General features: G+C 30.4%; 1 protein-coding gene across 1 annotated transcript; it reads right to left on the minus strand.

Annotated features, from left to right (window-relative positions):
• Positions 1 to 1360: 1360 nt before the first annotated feature.
• On the minus strand, positions 1361 to 16269 carry LOC136227592 (methylesterase 17). Its single transcript, XM_066016290.1, has 4 exons — positions 15981 to 16269; positions 14598 to 14738; positions 8711 to 8845; positions 1361 to 1794 (listed from the first exon to the last, which is right to left on the minus strand). The coding sequence occupies exons 1-4, from the start codon at positions 16218 to 16220 to the stop codon at positions 1513 to 1515; spliced, it is 798 nt and encodes a 265-aa protein (XP_065872362.1). The 5' UTR covers positions 16221 to 16269; the 3' UTR covers positions 1361 to 1512.
• Between the last annotated feature and the right edge of the window lie 8036 nt (positions 16270 to 24305).

The raw sequence follows: 24305 nt of genomic DNA on the forward strand, positions 1-24305 counted from the left end.
TGTAATTTTCCCATCCAAAAAAGGGTGCGAAGGCCCAAGGGTGGCTCCCCAGCGGGAATTAGGCCCACTAACAAAGCCCAACTATCTCTCGTTGCCGTATGCACCCAAAGCTAGCGATCGTATCCAAATATTATGCTGAATTTTGTGCGAGTTATATAAAAAAAATCCAAATTATTCGTAGAATTTAAAAATATTAATCTCCAATTCTATTATTAAATCATAAAAAAATATAATTTTTTACAACTGATAGATAACTGGTACAGAATAATAAACAAAATATCAATGTTTTATAATGATTTTTGAAATTGATCCAATTTGTCAATGTTAAGGGGTAAAATTGCTATTGACTGTCAATGTTAGAAGTAAAATTTGCCAATGTTAGACGTTAACAATATTTTTGCACTTTATCCATATATTAAAGTTTGGCTTAAAGTCTCTAAAATACTGGAGCCGCTCCTACCAACGGTGAATTAGGATCACTAACAAAACCCAGTCACCCTCCTTGTCGCATGCACCCCGGGCTGGTGACTGCATCCTCTCTCAATCTAGGGGTATTACAATTGCACCGCCCCACGAACCATGTCTATAAATAAGAGGACTCACCCTACGGTAAACGATCCGAACTTTCTCTTTCTCTACATTTTGTTATCTTACCATCACTGACCACTAACTTGACCGTCATACTGTATCCCAAAAACCTTACCCAACGGTATCAGAGTTGGACAACACAACATGACCTCATGATCCCAACTTCTCATCATATAGTAATTAAAAAATAATCTAGTCTGTTCACAAGCTTCCGAGCCGAACTTAAAGAATCTCAAGCTCAGCTCAGCTCGTTAATGTCTAGAGTCAAGGGCGAAGACAGGGGGTCTGGCCCCTCCAGCCGCCGGAACCACCATGGTCACGAGTAATTCAACCCCCTATCTCCACAAAATTTGAAGTGTTGTGGTGTTCTGGCCCTCCTATTTCTAAGAAATTTAGATCGGGTGATGAATTAGCACCCAAAATTGGCCCAAGCCTTGTTAAGTTCTCTCTAAATCCAAAATTCCAATTTTTTTTTACCTGTTAGGCCCTTTCAAAATCCAAATTTTTAAATTTTTTTTCGCCTGTTAGGTCCTCATTAAATCTAAATTTCTAATTTTTTTTGGCCTGTTACATCCTTCCTAAACCTAAATTTCTAAATTTTATGGCCTATTAGGTCCTCTCAAAATCCGAATTTTTTCTATTAGACACCGTTTCAGCAAAAAAATAATTTTACACACCACGCAAAATCGGCCTCCCAACCGAACAATCCTGTATTCACCAATGTCTAGAGTCGACTCCGAACTCGACCTAGCCCACTCGAATCAAAATTTCACTGAACAGACCTCGAATAGTTTACGAGCTACACTAACTCATTAACAATATTATAGAGAAAAAATGCATAGAATATACATACATTAAAGACATGTATTTATAGTAAAAGAAAATATGAATATGTGGTTATTGAATGAATGATTGTCATCTCCATTAAAGAGAAGCAGCAGCAGCTTTAAGAAGAAGGCCGAAAAGAAGAAAAGGAGAAGAGAAAAAAGGGCTGTGATCTGAATCCAAAACATAAACTTGAGATGGTGGCCACTTCTTTATCATTGCTTCTTGTTGCTCTTCTGTTATCACGTTGTCATGTTTCGTCTTTATGTACACTCTTTCCGGTCCCGACTGCGACGATAACTCTTCGTTTTGGTCGAATTTAGCTGATTGCAGTGCTAGAACCGGTCCTGGTCTTAACAGCATCGAGGCTAGTGTCCAATCCTATCATCATAAGTAAGAACTGCTTTTAAATTGTCAAAAATATAAATTTTGAAAGCGGGTGAAATGAATAATAATATATTAACTAGGGCTGTAAACGGGGCGGAGTGGAGCGGGGATTGTATTAACCATCCCTGACCAATAGTTTATCGGGGATTCTCTGTCCCCGTCTCCGAATTACAAATGAAAAAAATTTGGCTACCATCTCTGTCGTGTGGGAATCTCCATCCCCGTTTAAGTTTTTTAATTTTTTACTTTTTTTTTTCTTGTAAAACATCCATTTGTAGTATATAATTTTTTTAAGTCATAAAGTACTAGACATAGAAAATTAACTAAACAGTTACAGACAAAGATTCAAAGCATAAAATAAAAACAAGTCCAAAATAAATTAATAATGTATATTTTTTTTTCTATATTCAGGTATTTAGTCGAGGATCCCCGTTGGGGACATTCGGGGATGAGGATGGGGACGGGGATGGTACACTTATAACCATCCCCGCCACATCCCCGACGGTCAGGGACAATATAGAAACCATCCCCGCCCCATGGGGATCCCAAACAGGGATTCTCCGTCTCCAACGGTGATGGAGGATCCCCAACTAATTGACAATCCTAATATTAACCGAGTTTTATGAGTTGATTTTTTTTATCATGGAGTTTAATGTGACAAAAATAAAAGATTATAGACTTCATATGCGTAAATAAAAGATCAACGGCTTAATAAACTAAGAAATGAAAAATCAAGAGCCTTATGATGCGTTTTGCCTACATTTCTATCTCTCTACTTATCTAAAAAAGTTAACTACCTTTCTATACGTTAAAAATGTTATATTTATCTTGTGAACTTGCTGAAAATGATATATTGATATCTTAAAATTCACGTGGCAGAACAAGATGAGATTTTGAACAAGTTTGATGTGCTTATATTTTAAACAAGTTCAATAGCCAATAGATTACTGTAAGAAAATTTAGAGGGCTAAAATACTACAAAAGAAAGTTGAGAGAATTAATAGGTCAATTTAAGCAAATTCATAAGGTAAATATGACGTTTTCAAAGTACAGGAGGATAGTTGCAATTTTTGAACAAATACATGGAATAAAGATGCATTATGCCTACTTTTTAAGCTTAATACATCTCGAGCTCATTGTTTAGAAAAATTATTTGCCCTTATACTTTAAAAACGTCATAAGTATCCATTGAACTTGCTGAAATTGACTTATTGATCCTTTAAAATCCACGTGACAGAGCAAGATATTGAACAAGTTGATGTGTGTACAGTTAAACAAGTTTGGATCAAGAGATTACTGTAAGTAAGTTGAGGGAGCAAATAGACTACCTAAAAAAGTTGAGAGATTTAATATCCCAATTTAAACAAGTTCACCGAGTAAAATAGAATGTTTTCAAAGTATATGGGCATTTTAATTTTTTTGAATAAATACCAGGACTAAAAATATATTAAACCTACTTTCTAATTTGTGAAATTCAATAAAAAAAGCTAGCAATTAATACTAAATCATAAATATATAATTGGCAAAAATATCAAATTTGACTATAACATATAAAATAAAATAGTATAAATTTATCCTAATGTTTCCAATTAAAGATTAATTTGATCTCTACATTATTTTTTTTTTTTTTTTTAAGATTGATCTCTACATTATCAAAAAAATTTAAAAATAATGGTTTAATTATTATTTAGTTGTCACATTGAATCTACTAAATATAAATTATGTCTGAAATATTTAGTGTGTTACTAACATAGTACAAAAAAAAACATATTTATAACATATAAATTAATCACAAATTTTTATTAAAATTGTCTAAAATATTTACTATTTTACTAATATAGTCACGAATAAATAATTAAAAAAAATATACGAAACTACTTCAATTTATCGATAAATTCATTTCGAAGTACGGTATGATGCGGTAAATAATTAATTTGTGAAATTCAACCTAGAAAAAAAAACTTAATACATCTTTAGTCCTTTATACTTGTCCAAAAAAGTCAATTGTCCCCTTATAGTTTGAAAAAGTTTTATTTAATCTAGAACTTACTTAAAGGGGTAAATTACACCCATGGCCACTGAACTTTACCCATTTTCACATTATGGCCACTGAACTTCATTTTTTCCCGGTATGGCCACTGAACTTTACACTTTTTAACACTGGTGACCACTCAACGCCTCAAAACGATCGTTGACGGATAAAAATAAAAAATTCAAAGTGTTAATATATTTTAAGGAACTTTAATTCTTGAAATTTTTTGTTTTGAGGTCATTTAGGTGTTGTTTGATTAGGAGAGAGAAAGTAAAATTTTAGAGAGAGAAAGCTCCAAAAAATGTGTTTTTCGAAAATAAAAAATGTGGGTTCATGGTAAATGTCGTTCTGAACAACTTTAATTCTTCAATATTTTCATTTTGAGGTCGTTAACGATCGTTAATGGTCATTTTGAAAAATTAGTTAAAATTGAGTAGCTACCGGTATTAAAAAGTGTAAAGTTCAGTAACCATACTGGAAAGAAATGAAGTTCAGTGGCTATAATGTGAAAATAGGTAAAATTCAGTGGCCATGGGTGTAATTTACCCTTACTTAAAGTGATCAATTAACTCTTTGAAAGGTACCTATTAGCATCCTGAACTTTCTTAAAGTGTTCTATCAGCTTCCTAAACTTACTTATGTATACATTTCAACTTTTTTAAAATCTTTATTTATTCCGCTACATAGATTTTAGAAGATAAAGTATAAAAAGTTAATAGAATATTTTTAAAATTCAGATGATGTCAGTTGACGTTTTGGAACAACTTCAGAATGCAGGATATATTAAGGCAAAAAGAAAAGCTAGCAATTAATACAAAATCATAAGTATATTATTAAAATGAAATATGGACAAAAAAGAAAAAAGCTTATAGATATGTAGCAAATCTTGTTCCCCATTGAGAAATACATCACAAGGGTGGGGTTAAACCATCCATTTGTTTCATTATATTTAAAATTATTGTCAAATAGGTTTAAATTGAATAATTTTTATTAGATTGGTATTAAAAATAATAAAAGTATACACAAATTAAAAAAATATTTTGATATAATATACTAATTTTTAAGATTGTAAAAGACGTTAAAAGCTAGTCGGACGGATATGATCTTTAAGGATTAATTGGATTTGTATTTTTTGTATTTTTTTATTTTTTATTAAATAAATTGTTATATAAATATAATTAAAATATAAATTATACTGTGTAAAAATAATAATATAAAATATTTAGGATAGAAAAACATATATATTTTAATATTATTTACATTAATATTCTTAAAAAATAAAAAATGTGCTAACAAAATATGTAAAAATAAAATAAAATTAATATTCATAAAAATACATTTGATAGTTTAAAGTTTTTTTTTTAGTTTTTTGTTATTTAATATTTTATTAAAATTAAAAAAAATTACATAAAATTTAAGGGCCAATTTTTTTTTCAAAAGAGCTACCTGAGACCGTCTAGACCCGCCTAAAACCGTCTGGACGATCAAAAACCGGTCAACCAATTTATACCGCTCGACTTGAGAAAATCGGGTGTTAAATTCTTGCCTAGACCAATTTTTAGAATACTCCTAATTTTAATTCAATTTAAACGATTCTTTTACTAAAATGGAACTAATAGTCGAAACTTAAAATATCAAAAAACATTGATACAAATTAAACTGAAAATATAAAATAATCGAATTTAATTTATTTTAACTATGGGTGGGCTCCAATTAACGATTTCAGAATACGCTGGAAATCTAATTGTGATTTAAAGCTACTTTATGTCCGTTTATTTTCATTTTTTGAAATTACTTTTTACTTTTTAATTGTAAACATGAAATAAAAAGTGTTTATAGAAAATTCGAAACAACTGTTTTTAGCAGAAAAATGAACTAACGTCTATTATATCAGTAACAACCAACAACCAATATGAACAACAAACAGTAAATATAAACGGCTAAACCAAATTGACCATTTGTAAAAATTAGTAAGAATATCCCTCAATTTTGGGAATTTCTGAATGTGCCATTTATTAGAAATATTGCTTAATACTTCCTCAGCCCCTTCAACTTGTCCATTTTTATCACTTAGTGAACAACCTTTCAATCCCCTAAACTCAACAATTGTAATACATTTAACCTATTTTTGTCTATATGGTAATGACATGGCACATGTTGGTGTTACCAACATTAGGAGACACGTACGTGTACGTGCCATGTCACTGCCATATAGGTAAAAGAAGGTTAAATGTATTACAATTGTTGAGTTTAGGAGACTGAAAGGTTCACCACTAAGTATAGCTAGAGCTGTAAATAAGTTGCGTCGAGCCAAACTTTGGCCTGCTCAAGCTCGGCTCGACATAATGTTAGCAAGCTCAAATTTGTGTTCGAGCTCGGCTCGAATAGGAGCTCGTTTATTCATGAGCTAGCTCGTTTATCTTGTTCACGAGCTTAACTCACGAGTAGCTCGTTTATTTTGCTCATGAGCAAAGATCGCGAGCAGCTCGTTTTAGTTCCAACTTAGACTCACTTTTTATTTATTTGACATGGGAATATATATATATATAAATAATATCAAATGATTTTTATTAAATATTATTCACGAGCCTATAATCGAACATGCTCGCGAGCTTCTGTACCGAGTTTGCCCTGTTCAAGCTTAGCTCGTTTACGAATCGAGCCTCTAAATCGTGTTTGCAAGCTGCTCGTTTATAATTCGAGCTGAACCGAACCGATTTTTATCGAGCCGATCACCGAGCTGCTCATGAGCGGCTCGGCTCATTTACAGCCCTAATAGAAGGCTAACTGATAAAAAGAGACAAGTTGAGCGGGCTGAAAGGCAAATTATTAGAAGCATCCGGTTCTTCATGTCAATTGGAAAATCTCCCATACATATTTTGATACGTGTAACATGGACCCACGTATATTATAAGAGGCCCCGCTATTTTAATTATTACGTGGGATCATAATACACGTGTCTAAATGTAAATTGGAGGTCTTCCGAATGACATGAAAGATCGGGTGCTTTATATATGAACTCGGGCTGAAGAGGTATTAAGCCAAATATATATATTCTTTTAATTATCTTCGTATTAAATATAGGATGTTGTTAAACCCAGCCCTAATTTCCCACCTCTAGCCCCATGAAATGACCAAACTACCCTTATTAGTTTTGGTCTTTGGAAATTTTTTTTTTCTCTCTACGAAACACGGGCGTGTGGCTATCACATGCCTCACCACGTGGTGAGGCGTGATAGTCACATGCCTCACCATGTGGTGAGGCGTGACAGCCACATGCCTCACCACGTGGTGGGGCATGTGAACATCACGCCTCACCACGTGGTGAGGCATGTGGCTATCACGCCTCACCACGTGGTGAGGCGTGATGTTCACATGCCCCACCACGTGGTGAGGCGTGATGTTCACATGCCCCACCACGTAGTTTTTTTTTTCAATTTTAGATTTTAATTATTATTATTCTAAAAAATTATAATTATTCTAAAAAATTCTAAAAATTATAATTATTAACATTATAATTTGAATTATAATTATTAACATTATAATTAAATAATGTGAGGCGTGATGTTCACATTCCCACGTGTGATTTTTTTTCCAATTTTACATTTTAATTATTATTATTTTAAACAATTATAAATATTATAATTATTCTAAAAAATTCTAAAAATTATAATTATTAACATTATAATTTGAATTATAATTATTAACATTATACTTAAATAATATACATTAAGTATCAAACATGTGTTAAAATGTGTTAAAAACAATAAGTTCTAAAGAATTCTAAATATTAACAAATTACAACAAGCCAATTCGTCCGGTTCCATTCCTCAATGAATCGATGTATGATAGATTTAAGAAAGACTGTTCACATGCTCACGTGTGAATTTATTTTTCCAATTTTATATTTTAATTATTATTATTCCATGGAACCGGACGAATTGACTTGTTGTAATTTTTTAATATTTAGAATTGTTTAGAACTTATTGTTTTTAGGGTTAAGGTGCAAAAATACCCTTAACGTTTTGGTCAGGAGCAATTTTACCCCTAACGTCTAAAATTGTACAATTTTATCCCTAATGTTGGAAGCCAAGAGCAATTTTACCCCTAATATTGATAAATTGGGTCAATTTGAGAAATAATTCATCAAACTATTTTCTCGGTCATGAATCTTGTCATCTACACTTCACACATGCGTTATTTTATCAGTAACAAATCACAAACATATATTGGGATGTGAAAGAAATAAGAAAAAAATATTAAAAATATACTGTCTTTTGTACGAATTAGAGTAAAAAATTTAAAAAATTCACCGAATTTATAAATATTAATCTCAAAATAATATTTACAATTTGTTAGAATAATTATAGTATTTATAATTATTTATAATTGTTTAGAATAATAATATTTAGAAGAAAAAAAATTCTCACGTAGACATGTGAAGAATATGCCTCCACCACAGGTGGGGCGTATGCCTCCACCTATGGTGGGGCGTGATGTTCATACGCCCCACCTGTGGTGGAGGCATATTCTTCACATGCCCGACACCGAAAATTTAATTTTTAAAAAATCATTCGATTTTACTTATAACAATCGTAAATAAAACATATTTTTGAACAAAATTATGTATCATTAGTCATTTTCCATGTTTTTTCTTTACCAAATTAGTCCGGATTAGATTTTGGAGAGTTTTGTGTTTTTTGTGTTTTTGAAAGGATTTGAAAATTTGAGAAGATGAGTGAATTTGTTGAAAGGGTAATTTCGTCTTTTCATGGGGCTATGGGTGGAAAATGGTGGCTAGGTAAGGATTATGCTTATCCAAAACATATTCCTAATTAAAAGGAAATTGGGAAATGAATATAAAAAAAAAATAAATACCTCAGGTGGGGACAATTGATAAATAATTTGGCGTTGAAATTGTTTCTTGACAATAGCAGAGGTAGGAGGCCCATCACATCCCATTCCAAATCCAAGCTCATACACCTCACCAAACGACGTCAGATTTGGAACTCCCTGCATACATACATTGTATTCTTCCAAATTAATAACATTCATTCACCTAAACCCATATTATAATACTCCCTCCATTCTCAAATAAGTGTCGTTTTAGAGTTTTTCACACAAATTAAGAAACGCAATTAATATACACTTAAATTAATAAATTTACATAGATTAACTAAATAAAAATTCTCTCTCCTACAATGGTTGGAGAAAAAACTTTGAAAGCTTAAAAAACACATAAATCAAGACAAAATTTAAATGCTTAGATCAAAAAACTAGTACTAAATTTTATTGAAAAACGAAAACGACACTTAAAAAAGAACAAAAACAATTATCTAAAACGACACTTATTTCAGAACGGAGGGAGTAATAAATTTACCCTTAAATTAATTAAGAATTGTGATCTCCCTTCTTTTTGTCTATTAATTACCCAATTTATGCTAATATAAGCTATATATAGGGTAAATTACACCCATGGCCACTGAACTTTACCCATTTTCACATTATGGCCACTGAACTTCATTTCTTTCCGGTATGGCCACTGAACTTTACACTCCTTAACATTGGTGGCCACTCAATTTTAACTAACTTCTTAAAATGATCGTTAACGATCTTTAACGACCTCAAAATGAAAATATTCAAGAATTAAAATTGTTCAGAACGACATTTACCATGAAACCACATTTTTTATTTTCGAAAATCATATTTTTTGGAGCTTTCTCTCTCTAAAAATTCACTTTCTCTCTCCTAGCCAAACAACACCCAAATGACCTCAAAACGAAAATTTTAAGAATTAAAGTCCCTTAGAATATCATTAACGCTTTGAATTTTTTATTTTTAGCCGTCATGGGTCGTTTTGAGACGTTAAGTGGCCATCGGTGTTAAAAAATGTAAAGTCCAGTGACCATGCCGAGAAGAAATGAAGTTCTGTGGCCATAATATGAAAATGGGTAAAGTTCAGTGGCCATGGGTGTAATTTACCCGCTATATATATGAGTGTCTAAAAATGCTAATATAAGGTATTTCCAAATTGACCTATACCTACTCTTTATTTCCTTAAACATCACCAATCTAGCTATACCTTCTTTTCCAGGGTAGGTGAAGAGTGGGAGGGAGTGGAGAGAGATTTTATTTAGAGCACATGATTCTTTCAAAGATTCCCATTGAGATGTTTACTATTTTTTAAATGGGATAATATATATATATTTTTTTTTTGTCAATCGTTAATTTATAACTTTTTTTTTATAAAATAAAAATAGGCATTATACCCATTTGGATCCCTAAACTAAAGCTTCAAAGTCAATTAGATCCCTAAACTAAGTAAAAATCGTCAATTGAATCCTCATCCTATCCTAAAATCAGACACTGTGACTATTTAATATAGACTGTAATAATCTCTGAGTTGGTTCAAAATGAGTTTAAGGAATAGAGTCTAAAACTGTTCAACCGAATGATTTTCGATGAGGCTTCAATTGATGATTTTTGTTTAAAATGGAGACTCAATGAATGATTTTTTGTTAGTTCAGGGACCCGATTGATGATTTTGATAGTTTAAGGTTCTAATTGATTTTGAAACCTTAGTTTAGGGACCCAAATGGGTATTGTGCCATAAAAATAATATAAGCTTAACTTTTATAAAAAAAAATATCAATTTAGGTCTCTATAACGAAACGTAACATGTTATTTATATTACTCCGTAAAGTTCTGGCAACTGTACGTAGATAGAGAAATCATAACTTAACGGAATAATATGAATGACGTGTCACGTTCCGTTATCGAAACATGAATTGATATATTTTTTAAACGTTAAGTCTATATTTGTGCTATTTTGTACGTGGAGTCTAAATTGATACTTTTTAAAAAACCTTAGACCTATTTTGGTACTTTATTGCTATTTTAAATAGAATTAAAAGTAAAAATATTGCAGTTTAATCCAAATCGAAGTTTAGGTATTAACTTAATTATTAAATTAGCCAATTTTGATAAATTAACCCAAGATACAATCAATTTTAATTACTGGTGTGAAAATTGGACCGAACCGATTAGGTTTTCGATCTGATTGATATTGGATTTTTAAATGTCCATCAAACCGGATTGAACCGCTTGAGCCGAGTAGATTAACTAAGGACCGGTCCAATTGAGTAGTTCGGTCTTTTTTTTTTGACAAATAGTAGTTCGGTCTTGTTAATGTTTTTTTTTTTTTTTTGAATAAAAGGTCTTGTTAATGTTATACACATATTTAATTAATATATATATATATATATATATATATATATATATATATATATATATATATAGAGAGAGAGAGAGAGAGAGAGAGAGAGATAAGGGTTTAAATTTAAAATATTATTTAATTTATATATTTCGATAAATATTATTTATAATTTAATTTATCTTTATAATATAATAAAAAAATTATTTAAATTTTACATACAATAAAATTTAAAAGTTTAATAGATTTTATAATTTAAATTAAATTAAAAAATATACATTGTCCTACCAAAAAAAAAATATACATTGTATTAAATTTATATATATTTATGTTTAATCGAATGGAATTTTATTATATATATATGTTATTTATGATGTCATCCGATTAAACGAATATGAATTAACCGATTAAATTCATTGACCCCTAATCTAATTATCAATCCGATTCTAATTTTATCGGTTAAGTTCAGTAGTAACTAATGACCGATTTAAAAATTATTATAATAAGTTGGAAAACTAAAAAGAAAGATGTATAATAAAAATATATATATATATATATTAATAGTAAATATATTAAATAACTATATCAAATTATAAAAATATAGAATAAATATTATATGTAATTATAAAAAATATATTTTATGTTATAAATAATTTAGTTCGGTTTTTATTATTTTTAAATATATAACCAAACCGATAACCTATAATCAAATTACTCTGAATTTTAAAATTGAACCGAATTAAAATAAATAACCGAACTAAACTATAATTTCGATTCAATCATGAATTATTTCTTTTCATCAAAAAAAGAAAAAAATCATGAATTATTTCTCAATTTTGTTCACCCCTATTTTAAGGCATGATAAATATGGGTATAGTCACAGTGAATTCCACCCATACGTAGTGCTTAACAGGCCAACCAAATACTTGGTGAAGACAGTTGGCCTCCATTAATTAATTTAATATATTATTATCCTTTTCAAACCCAAAATATATAAACTAGTTAATTATAGGGTAATTAATTTGTTAGTCCTTATATTTTGATAAAACACATTGTTTAGTCATTGTATTTTAAAAAACACATAGTAAAATCTCTAACTTTTTTTCTCAGTGAACTGTTTAGTCATTACGTCTGTTTGTTAGATTTTTTTACCGTTTATGACTTCGGAAATGACTAAATTACCCTTTATTATTTATTTTCAAACTTCAGAAGAGGAAATCCAATTTAGAAGAAGAATCTATTTGTATGGAGAACAGGAAAAAGAACAGACTCAATGCTTACAAATTTGAACGATTAAGAAAAAAATCAAGCAGAAGAACACTCAAAATTGATTTCAGATGCATTAGAGTTTAAATGAAAGGAAAATAAAGGAAAAGAAGAACGCAAATCCAAATTGACTAACAGAATCTTCATGAGAGTCTAACGGCAGAGACTAAACAGTTCACTGAGAAAAATGTTAGGGACTAAACTGTTCACCAAAAAAAACATTAGGGACTTTACAGTGTGTTTTTGAAAATACAAAGACTAAACAGTATGTTTTGTCAAAATATAGGAACTAATAAATTAATTACTCTTAATTATATAATATTAATCACTACCAAAAAATATTGTGTTTTAAAAGATATTAATTGATTGTTGAAAAATAAAATATTTTTTGATATCTAAACATAATATTGAAAAAATAATAAAAAATAGTGGATATTTATTATTTTTAAAAGGGTAAGAAAAAATACGCTAGGATTTCAAAAAATTAGAAAAACTTTTTACTATTTTTAAAAAAGATCAAAGTCATATTTAGGTGATGTTTGGTTACTGTATTTTCTCTTCGTGTTTATCTTTTCACTTTAAAAATGAGATTTTTAGGTGTTTGGTTAGACACATTTCATTTGCCTTTTATAGCTAAAAATTAGCCTTTTACAAAAAGTCTAGTTGGTTTACCTATTGTTTACGGTTGTTATTTGTTGTTTGCTGTTACGGTCTTTTTGGAAAAAGCAGTTTTTCCAACGGTAAACAACAAGTAAATTAAATGGGTTGTAGTATCCAAAATATTATTATTTCGTCCATGTGGTATCATTTAGTGATATTTGTCTTTTGAGGTATCCCATAGGCGCATTTGACCAATTTTAGCTGATTTGTTAAATTTTTCGCATGACGCAAATTTTTAACACGTAGTCTGTACACGTGCCAATTATTTTAATTTTTTTCATATAGATTTAATATGTGGATAAATAATTTATCCACGTATTAAGTCTGTATGAAAAAAAAAATTAAAACAATTGTCATGTGTCAAAAATGGTGTCATGGAATGAGAGTTAACAAATCGGATAAGTTTTCATCCAAAATGGGTTAAACACCACGTATAGGAACACCACATAGGGAAAATGTTACCAAATGATAACACAGAGGGCAAATGATAAATTTTTGGGATAAGATGCAAACGTATCCAGGGCCGGTCTTGACATTTTATAGGCCCTAGGCGAAATTGGAGATAATGGACCCTTAAATTATCTTTAAAAGTCCAAAATATAAATTTGGACCCTTTTTATACATAAAATATCATATTATTTGGTTCGTTTTTAGACTTAAATGGGTATTATAACTATACTTATAACAAAAAAAAAAGTAGTATATATTCAATAAAATTAAAAAATTTAGGCCCCTTTTAACCTTGGGCCCTAGGCGGCCGCACCCTTGGCCTATGCTCAGGGCCGGCCCTGAACGTATCCTAACATTTACAGCCATGAGCAATTTTACCCCTAACGTATATTGCAAATTCACCACTAAAGTTGACAAGTTTGATCAATTTGAGAAATAATTCATCAACTTATCTTCACGGTCATGAATCTTGTCATTTAAAGTTTACATGTGTGTTTTCTATCACTCATTAGTAACAGATCATAAACACTTTAAACGTGAAAAAATTAGAAGAAATTAAAAATATAAATTCAAATATTTCGCCGAATTTAAAAATTATATTATTAAATTACACAAAATATGATTTTTTTTAAAATAAGCAGACATGCAATTGATGCAGAATAAAAAATAAAATATATGCATTTTATAACAATGTTTGAAAGCGATCCAACTTGCCAATGTTAGAGGTAAAATTGCTATTAACTACTAATGTTGGGGTAAAATTATATCATTTAAGCCGTTAAGAGTAAAATACTTTATCCCTAAAATTTTAGATACTACAGGACCAAATACAAGGAAATGTTTTCTTTACTTTCTTGGTAAATTTTTTTATCGACTAACCTAAAATTTTCTGTTAATTTATTTTCCTAAGCAAATAAACACCAAAAAATCAGAAAAACATTTTTATGCATAATATTTCCGATAAATAAACGAAATTAAGGGTTAGGCTATGCTTACTTTGTTTTTGACAAAGTAAGCTTTACTTTGTTTTTATCACAATTTGATGAACTTACTTTGTTAAAGTCCACCATCATCCAATGGTGAAGAAAACAAAGTAAGTTTTACTTTGTAAAAAACAAAGTAACCATAGAAGGCACCACGAAACTAAATAAACAATTAAAAAAGGAAGAAAATTACATGTTTAATATCTTCATCTGTTCTGAAACCCAACTTAAGCATTGTGGCAGCCACATAAATTGCTAATTTAATCTTCTTTCCAAACTTGTAACTTGCCTGTGTTACACTTAGTCCTCCTGCACTATGCCCTACCAATATCACCTGTACATTTAAATATCAGAGTCGTTCGTATATTTTTTAACGAAACATAAATAAAATATTCAACTAATAAAAAATACGATATATTTTATAATTTAATTATAGAAAAATCACTATTAATATCTTCCGACAAAACATGTTCAATAGATAGAAAAAGTCATTTTTACGGATTTAAAAATTATTATATGAGCAATAAATACATTTGAAAAACAATCAAATCATTTCAAATAATACAATATTTTAACAAATTTCGTTTTTGTTTTTATGGTAAATTAGTTCGTAACTTTTTTTCTTTTAAAACAATTCATGATTATTAATATCACAAAATCTTTATAATATTCCTACTTTTTGGAGCACTGGCGAATGTAGAATTGCTCGGTGCACACCATTTTTTTTAATCGAACTCGATCAATTTTTTTACTATATTTACATATTATCATCTTAGTGGTCTAAACCTAATTTTTTTTCGTTTCCTTGTAAAACGTTTCAAAATTAAGCTATATTTTAACTGTAAAAGTAAGATTGTGTCGTTTTAAACAAACTTTAGAGAAATTTATCATATACTAATGGAGTTGGATTTTATAATTAAATAGAAACGCAATGAACTAATTAACACTCAAGCCTTAATTTTCCAGAAATAGTGGACTAAAACTAATCTTACCCGTTCAATTTTTTTTTTTGCTAAATCGAACTCGCTCTATTTCTTTTTGAGCATCTATATTATCATCTGAGTGGTCAAGAATTAATTTTTTCGTACCATTGTAAAAATTCTCAAAATTAAATTAGATTTTGAGTAGAAAAGTAAAATTTGGTCGTTTTAAATAAAATTAGAGAAATTTATCCCATATAATTTATTTTATAATTAAATATAAATTTAATAGTCTAATTAACCACCCCAACCTTAATTTGTCAAAAACATAGAAACCGAATCATCCATGGTAGGGATGATTTCACCGGCCGGAAACATCCATATTAGAAGTTGTTCCGGCGGCCGGAGGCCTAACCTCCTCCGTGAACATTATAAACTTGTTTTGAGCCGAGGTTTAACCTGCTCAAATTCAACTCGTTTATAAATTGAGCTTCTAAACCGTACTCATCGAGCTTTCATCAAGTCGACTACCGAACTGCTCATGAACAGCTCGGTTTACAACCCTACTATCCATATGCACACTCTCAGAGCGGACCTTAACTACGAAATAACGAATAAATGAATGAACGAATGAATGAATGAACCAACGAACGAACCTTTCGATTATCAGGGAGAGAATACATGAAATCCAAAAGAGGCTTATTATAATCATCAAAGGAAAGAATAGAATTAGGATCAGTAGGATCGGTGCCGGCTCCTTTAAGATCAATACAAGTAACTTTATAGCCGGAATTCTCCATAAGACACCGGAGTTTATACCAGCACCAGCCTCCGCCACTTATTCCGTGCACCAGCACAAACTCTACTTCTTCTGCCGCCTTTCCTTCGTCTCCCATATCCACAACTTTCTGATCAAGATCAAGATAATGATGATGATAATGATTTTTTCAATTACTAGTTATATATATATATATATATATATATATATATATTTTGATTGGATTGGAACAATGTAATTGGAAGTTTTTATTTGACAAAAAGCATTCTAATAAATTATTTTCCATATTCAGCCCTTAATTATTGAGCAAATTATTAGAAGCATCTGTTTCTTCATGTTAAATAGAGGATCTTCCATATATATTTTGACATGTGTAATATGGACCGATAATTGTTATAAGAGGTCTCACTATTTTAATTATTACGTGGGGTCACCATACACGTGTTCAAATGTGAATTGGGGGGCCACCGAGTGACATGGAAGACCGGGTGCTTAATATAAGAACTCTAATCATTGATACTGTTATGGATTCGGCTCTTATTTAATTTTTCCGTCGAGTTTGGACAACACGCATCGTTAGTAGGGGTGCATGTGGTCGGTTAACCAGTCCATTAAAGTTAATTCGGTCGGTTAACCATTTGATCGGTTTTTTCAAAACACTAACCATACACTAGTCCACTAAATTTGGTTAATCAATAATCGGTTAACCAATTATTTTGATCGGTTAACCTTTTATTTCGGTTTTTCAGATTTTTGTGTGCACCCCTAATCGTTAGGGTGATTCGGCCTATTGATGTGGACAAATAAAAACAAGAACTTATTGATTATGATAGATATGGAGTAAAAAGTAAAAATAAATTACAGAAAATCGATTTCCACTAGATTCTTTCAAGCTGGAAATCGAGTTTGGAAGAACATGCTAGAAATGGACTTTGGTATTAGAGGAAAAGATCGATTTGACGATTTTATTGCGGAAAACCGCGAAATGGAAAAGGAGATGATCGAGCTTGGAAAAATTTATTGGAAATTGATTTCCGTTAATTTATTTTTACTTTTTACTCTCTCTCCCATAGTCAAGAAAGTTATTTTTTTCCACGTCAACAAGCTGAATCACTCAAAGGCTCGTGTCGTCCAAACTCGGTGGAAAAGTTACATAATGGCCGGATCCTTAACAAAATCAATGATCAGTGGCTCAATTTGAAAAAATAATTGATCAGAGGTTTGTCCTTAAAACATGCGGCTTTAATTATACTTTTTGCCTTTTTATTTAGGTTATTTTCATGAATTTATCCAAAAAGCTTGATTGCCCCTTTAAAATTTTAAAGTGTTCTGATAGTCCCCGAACTTATATAGTCCAGTTAACCTTTTAAACTTGCGTAAAATATAATTAATTAATCGCTCAATTGAAAAAATAACTAAATTAAATGCATATATTTCACGTATTTTTAAAAAAAGTAAACCGATCAAAATATTAAATATAGTTAGACAAGTAATAATTTTTTTTAATATATTCTATAAATTATATAATAATATTCACATACAACACATCTTCCATATAACACATCTTCCACATGCAACTTATTTTTTTACCACCGAATGATTAATTAATTATATTTTATATAAATTAATAATAAAATTAAATAAAAATGTAAATTAAGGAAGCTATCCAAATATTTTAAAAATTTAATGGATTTATATATATATATATAAAAGTTGGATTGGAACGGTGTAATTTGGAAATTTTTATTTAGAAAGGGGGACTTATTCAAAGGCGTCTTATCTAATCATTTTTGGAAGCTTTATAAAGTCAGTCGGACCAATCAATATTTCCGGCCAGTTTAATAAATTAGTGCAACTAAACTATACGCAGCCCCTGAACTTGTCACTTTTTAGTCATTTTGTCTTCTGAACTTACGGGACGACCTATTTGCCCCCTTAACTATTTAAAAGTGGTATTATCAACCCCCTATTTTTATTATAACGGAAACAAAATGAAATTCTAACATTAGTATAAGTGTTCATGGAAGTATTGGAACCCGCCTGCATATATATAACCTCATTTGCACCTTGTTTTAGTAGTGCATAATCATATATGCAATTTTTACAAGAAAACTTGTATATGGTCTATACTAATCTCATTTGCAGGTTATTTTAGTAGGGCACGACCCTTTTTATTATGACATTGATGCTTGCAATGAGAAATGTCATAATTATTTCCGTTATAATGAAAACAGGGGGTTATTAATACCACTTTTAAATAGTTGAAGGGACAAATAGGTTGTCCCGTAAATTCAGGGAACAAAATGACTAAAAATGACAAGTTCAGGGGGCTGCGTATGGTTTAGGCCTAAATTATTGCTTATCCTTTTATAATAATAAGAGGAACAGTTTTATGCCTCTATGGGTAACTCTAATTTTATTTTGACCTTTGCCTAACTTTTCCCAATTAAATTTGATTTTCCAATTAGTGGATTTCAGATAAAAGTCACTAATTAAGTGAATTTGGATAGCACAAAAATCACCATCCATCCATGTGATGGGTAAATTACACCATGACCACTCAACTTTACCCATTTTAACATTGTGACTATCGAATTTTAATTCTTAATAGTATGACTACTGAACTTTAAACTTTTTTAACACCGGTGACCACTCAATTTTAACTAACTCCTCAAAATGACCGTTAACGACATCAAAATGAAAATATTCAAGAATTAAAATTATTCAAAACGATATTTACCATAAAACCACATTTTTAATTAATTTTTTTGGAGCTTTCTTTCTCTAAAATTTCACACTCTCTCCTAATAAAACAACACCTAAATGACTTCAAAATGAAAATTTTCAAGAATTAAAATTCATTTGAATATCATTACGCTTTGGATTTTTTTATTTTTAGACTATCAACAGTTGTTTTGAGGCGTTGAGTGACCACACTGTTAAGAATTGAAGTTCAGTTGCCATAATGTTAAATGAGTAAAGTTCAGTGGTCATGAATGTAATTTACCCTCCATGTGATTCGAAAGGGTTAAACGCATCATTGATCACTGAATTTAAATGGTCACTCAATTTTAATTTATCTCAATAAAATCATTCAACTTTGAATTTGTCTCAATTATATCACTATGACGATCTCAATACAGTGATTAAAAAAACATTGGAATGATGACATAAGTGATACGTCAATATGAGACAGCTCATATTTCTAACCGAAATAACACATGACATCCACATATGCGCCACATGACTATCACATGTCGATTATTTTTATGAAAAAAAACTAAAATTTGGTTTTTTCATAAAAATACCTGACATGTGGCAGTCACATTTCGTTTCGGTCAGAGATTTGAGTTAACTCATGTTAACGTGTCACCCATATCATTATTTCGATGCGTTTTAAACACTAAAATTGATGGAGTGACCTAATTGAGATAAAACTTAAAGTTAAGTGATTTATTAAGACAAATTAAAATTGAGTGATCATTTTGAGACAGCCGTGTAATAATATAGTGAAAAGTAAAAAAAGAAATTGCGTGGTTAAGCTAGTTTGTAAAGTCAATCTCTCTTATTTAAAAGTTTGTAAACATGGATTATGTACGTTGCATGATTTATAAACACAGTTATAATTTGATTAGTGACTATTTATCCAAAAAAAATGAGCTGATAAGGGATATGAGTCAGATCCAATCCAACTCAATCCCCTGTTAGCTCAAAACCCATTAAGGAGCTGCTCCCCATCTATAAAAGAAGCTCCCAAGTCACCAATAAGAGGATTAAGTTGCCCCTCATTTATAAAAAGAGCTCTCAAGCCACCAATAAGAGTTCTGATTGCTTTCTCTTACTTAATACACTATCTCTCTATCTTTTTCGGAACTAATTTGGGCGTCGGAGTATTCTCAGGGATCGCTCCCCGCACAAAGAAGTCACCTGATCCCGAAGGCTAATCGCTGTCACACATCTACATCTTTACAAATTATCCAAAATACAATATCCGACTTCACAAATTAACAAAACCAAAAGTATTGTTTGATTTAAAAGTTGACTCACAGTAACCATTAGAAAATGTAAACTTGATTGTCTTTGTCTTAGCTCACTCGTCTCGTTTGAATTATTGCCTCGTATTTTACTCTAATGTTCCAAGCAGGGGCATAGACAAGGGGCCCGGAGGGGATCTGGGCTCCTCCGGCCGCCGAAACCACCTTGATCCCGGGTAGTTTCGGCCCCCTTGTCTCAACTTTTTTTTATCGGTGTGTTGAATTAGACCCCTCCCCCCCCTTAAGATGGCCCATTAAATGTTAGGTTGGTACAAAATTTAAAATTTTAATATTTTTGGACTATTAGGTACTCCTTAAATCCAAATTTCTATTTTTTTTTTTTGCCTGTTACGCTTTCCTAAATTCAAATTATTAATTTTTTTTAGCATGGTATGTCATCTCAAATCAAAATTTTTTAATTTTTTAATTTTTTTAACATGTTCGACCCTTCCTAAATTCAATTTTTTTACATATTAGAAATCTTAAATGAAATCTAGTTTAATTTTGAAAAATTATATATTAATACTTAAAACTTGGTTATTGCCCCAACCGAATAATCATGTATTCGCTCTGGTTCCAAGTTTTATTTCTTCGATAAGGTTAACATCTTACCCTATTGAGTCATATTACCCTATTTTGAAAAACACATTATATAAGGTTCCCATATTTTATCAATATTAACCATTTGGTCTTTTTATCTTTTTTTTTAGATTTTTAACCATTATATTTGACATAAACGGATAGATAGAAAATAACAGAGTAGCATGGTCATTTTGTATTTTACTATCACCGTCCTGGAAGTTAAGACATGTTCAGTTAAAAATCTAAAAAAATAGATAAAAGGGCCGAAAGGTTAATATTAGCAAAACATATGGATTTTATAATGTGTTTTTTAAAATAGGAGGACTAAACAGTGTGTTACGTAAAAATGTGAGGACTAATAAATTATTTACCAAAAATTATTCCAACAAAAATAAAAATAAAATGATGAGCCAAAGTCATTAAAATAAGTGGATTAGAGTACAAAAAAAGTATAAGGTTTCCTAATATGAGGGGGAAGAGTGACTTGTGTATAGACTACTAAGGGCTATGATAAGAATAATGAGGTACAAAAGTACTATTTGCATATTATCTTTTATTCTTTTATGAATGGATTCTTATTTTTGTTGCTCATCTCACTACCCAACAATTTGCATCAATTTTAGGGAGCATTACATGTGGTGGACCATATGATAAGACACCATATACCCCTTTTATTTCAATATTCATATTATTAAATTTTAGCAAATTAATGTGTCACTTTGGAAATTGGGATATTTTTTTCCTTTTTATAAAATGCTATGTATATGAAAATTAGGAGAAATAAAACTTCACATTCATTAAGACTAAAACATCTGCATAGGGAAGGAAAAAAAAGTTATACAGTACAACTTCGATAAATGAATACCTTTGGGACCAAAAAAAATATTCATTTGGCGAGATTATTTATTTATCGATTAATGAATATAATATTTATTTATCGATAAATGAATAATAATTCATTTAGATGATATTTTTAGACTAAATGATGAGGCAAATGATCCCGAACCCGATGATAGTATCACTATACCACAAGTGTCCTCAAGAGAAGCTTTTCAAGCTATTGTCACTATACAAAATTACCTGGTGCAACATGATCAAAATATTCCAGAAGTGGTGCATGCTTTACACAAAATCAAGGATCAGATGCATTTTGGGGGAGGAAAGAAACAATCAACTTTGAAGGCATTTTTCGAAAAAATATGACTTATTAATGTGTTTGAAAATTAGTCATTGGATGAAATGTATTCATGATATATTATATAAATAAAAATATATTATTTGAAATATAGTGATTATTCATTTATATTTACATAGGGCCTATAAAGACTTCATTTGTATTTATTCGTTAATGCATTAAGCGAGGTTATTCGTTAAGCCCATTGGACCAAGTTGGGACCGAAGAAATTTATTCATTAGACGAGGTTATTCATTTATCGAACATTCATTTATCGAGGTTCTACTGTAATGAGCAATAAAAACCATAAAAGGTATACCTAGTACAAAAAAAATAGAAATTTTATGTTTCCTCAAAAGTCGAATCTCGTCGAAATACTACTGCAATCCATTCTTCATCATTTAGATTCTTTCAGACATTTGGATCTGAATATGTAACCACGATTTTCAGGCATTCAGATCTGAATGGTAATTTTTTCGCTTTTCATACCTTTCAACGGGCAAATTACATCCATAGCCACTGAACTTTACTCATTTTCACATTATGACCACTGAACTTCATTTCTTCCCGGTATGGCCACTGAACTTTACACTTTTTAACACCGGTGGCCACTCAATTTTAACTAACTTCTCAAAATGACCGTTAATAATTGTTAACGACCTCAAATGAAAATATTCAAGAATTAAAGTTGCTCAGAACGACATTTACCATGAAACCACATTTTTTATTTTCGAAAATCACAATTTTTGGAGCTCTATCTCTCTAAAAATTCACTTTCTCTCTCCTAACCAAACAACACCGAAATGATCTCAAAACGAAAATTTTCAAGAATTAAAATTCTTTAAAATATCATTAATGCTTTGTATTTTTTTATTTTTAGCCGACGACGGTCGTTTTGAGGCATTAAGTTGCTACTAGTGTTAAAAAGTGTAAAGTTCAGTGGTCATACCAGGAAAAAATGAAGTTCAGTGACCATAATGTGAAAATGGGTAAAACTCAGGGGCCATGGGTGTAATTTACCCACCTTTCAACCTATTATAAGAGTTCGTGTTGCAGGTTTGAGAGATTAAATGGATGGGAATCGAGAGTTAGTATTATGGTTTTTGTATTTAGTTGTTACAGAATAAGCAAGTTTGAGGAGTTGGTGAGACACTTGTAAAGTTCAGGGAGCCAATCTATTATTTTGGACAAGTTCAGAGACTAGTGATGTATTAAGCCTAAATATAATATACACTAAAATGGTATTCTATTATGTGTTTGATTATAAGTTTAAGCTTAAGCTTTTAGTTCACGTTTCAAGCTCAGTCGGCATTCAGTTTCAAGCTCAGTCGGCATTCAGGTGCGGACTGTGTCATATATTAATATGAATTGTGTCTTTAATTATCAGTTTAACCTTTTAGTTCAATTGATTCCATGATAATTAACTTAGACATCAAATCGGGATCGTCGGTCTCCGACACCTCCTTAATTCTTTTTCTGTCTTATCTCAGGCATTCAAAAGATTCCTCAAACTCAACTCAAATTACCTCACATTACGATAGAACCATTATTTTTTATTTTCTAAATCCACATTTTCGGAACTTTCTGTCTTTAAACTACTACTCTTTCTCTTAATTAAACAATAACTAAAAAACTATAAGTTTAAGAATTAAAATTTCTTACAATATAATCAACTCTACAGCAAAACTAAAAGTTTAAGAACTACTATTTGAGGGGTAAATTACACCTATGGCTACTGAACTTTATCTATTTTAATATGTGACCACTGAACTTCAATTCTTAATGGTATAGTCACTAAATTTTACACTTTTTAATAATGGTGTCTACTCAACATTAACGAACTCCTCAAAATGACCGTTAACGACTTCAAAATAAAAATATTTAAGAATTAAAGTTGTTCAGAACGATATTTACCATGAAACCACGTTTTTTATTTTCCAAAATCACATTTTTTGGAGCTTCATCTCTCTAAAAATTCACTCTCTCTCATAACCAAACAACACTTAAATAACCTCAAAACGAAAATTTTCAAGAATTAAAATTCTTTAGAATATCATTAACTCTTCGAATTTTTTATTTTGAGGCCATCAACAGTCGTTTTAAGATGTTGAGTGACCATCGGTGTTAAAAAGTGAAAAGTTCAGTGGCCATACCGTTAAGAATTGAAGTTCAGTGGTTATAATGTTAAAATGGATAAAATTCAATGGTCATGGATGTAATTTACCCGAGTGATTAGTTTAATCAACGTTAGAGACCATTAAAATACAAAATTGAGAAGTTATAATGTTCAATTTAAAAAAATTTAGGGACTATAATGAAAGTATAAAAAAGTTTACGGGTTAGAGATGTAATTTACCCTATAAATAAATTATTTGAAAAATGTACTTGTCTGGTTCCATTGTCATTTTATTAG

Source organism: Euphorbia lathyris, chromosome 4 (assembly GCF_963576675.1).
Source record: "Euphorbia lathyris chromosome 4, ddEupLath1.1, whole genome shotgun sequence".
Taxonomy (NCBI): domain Eukaryota; kingdom Viridiplantae; phylum Streptophyta; class Magnoliopsida; order Malpighiales; family Euphorbiaceae; genus Euphorbia; species Euphorbia lathyris.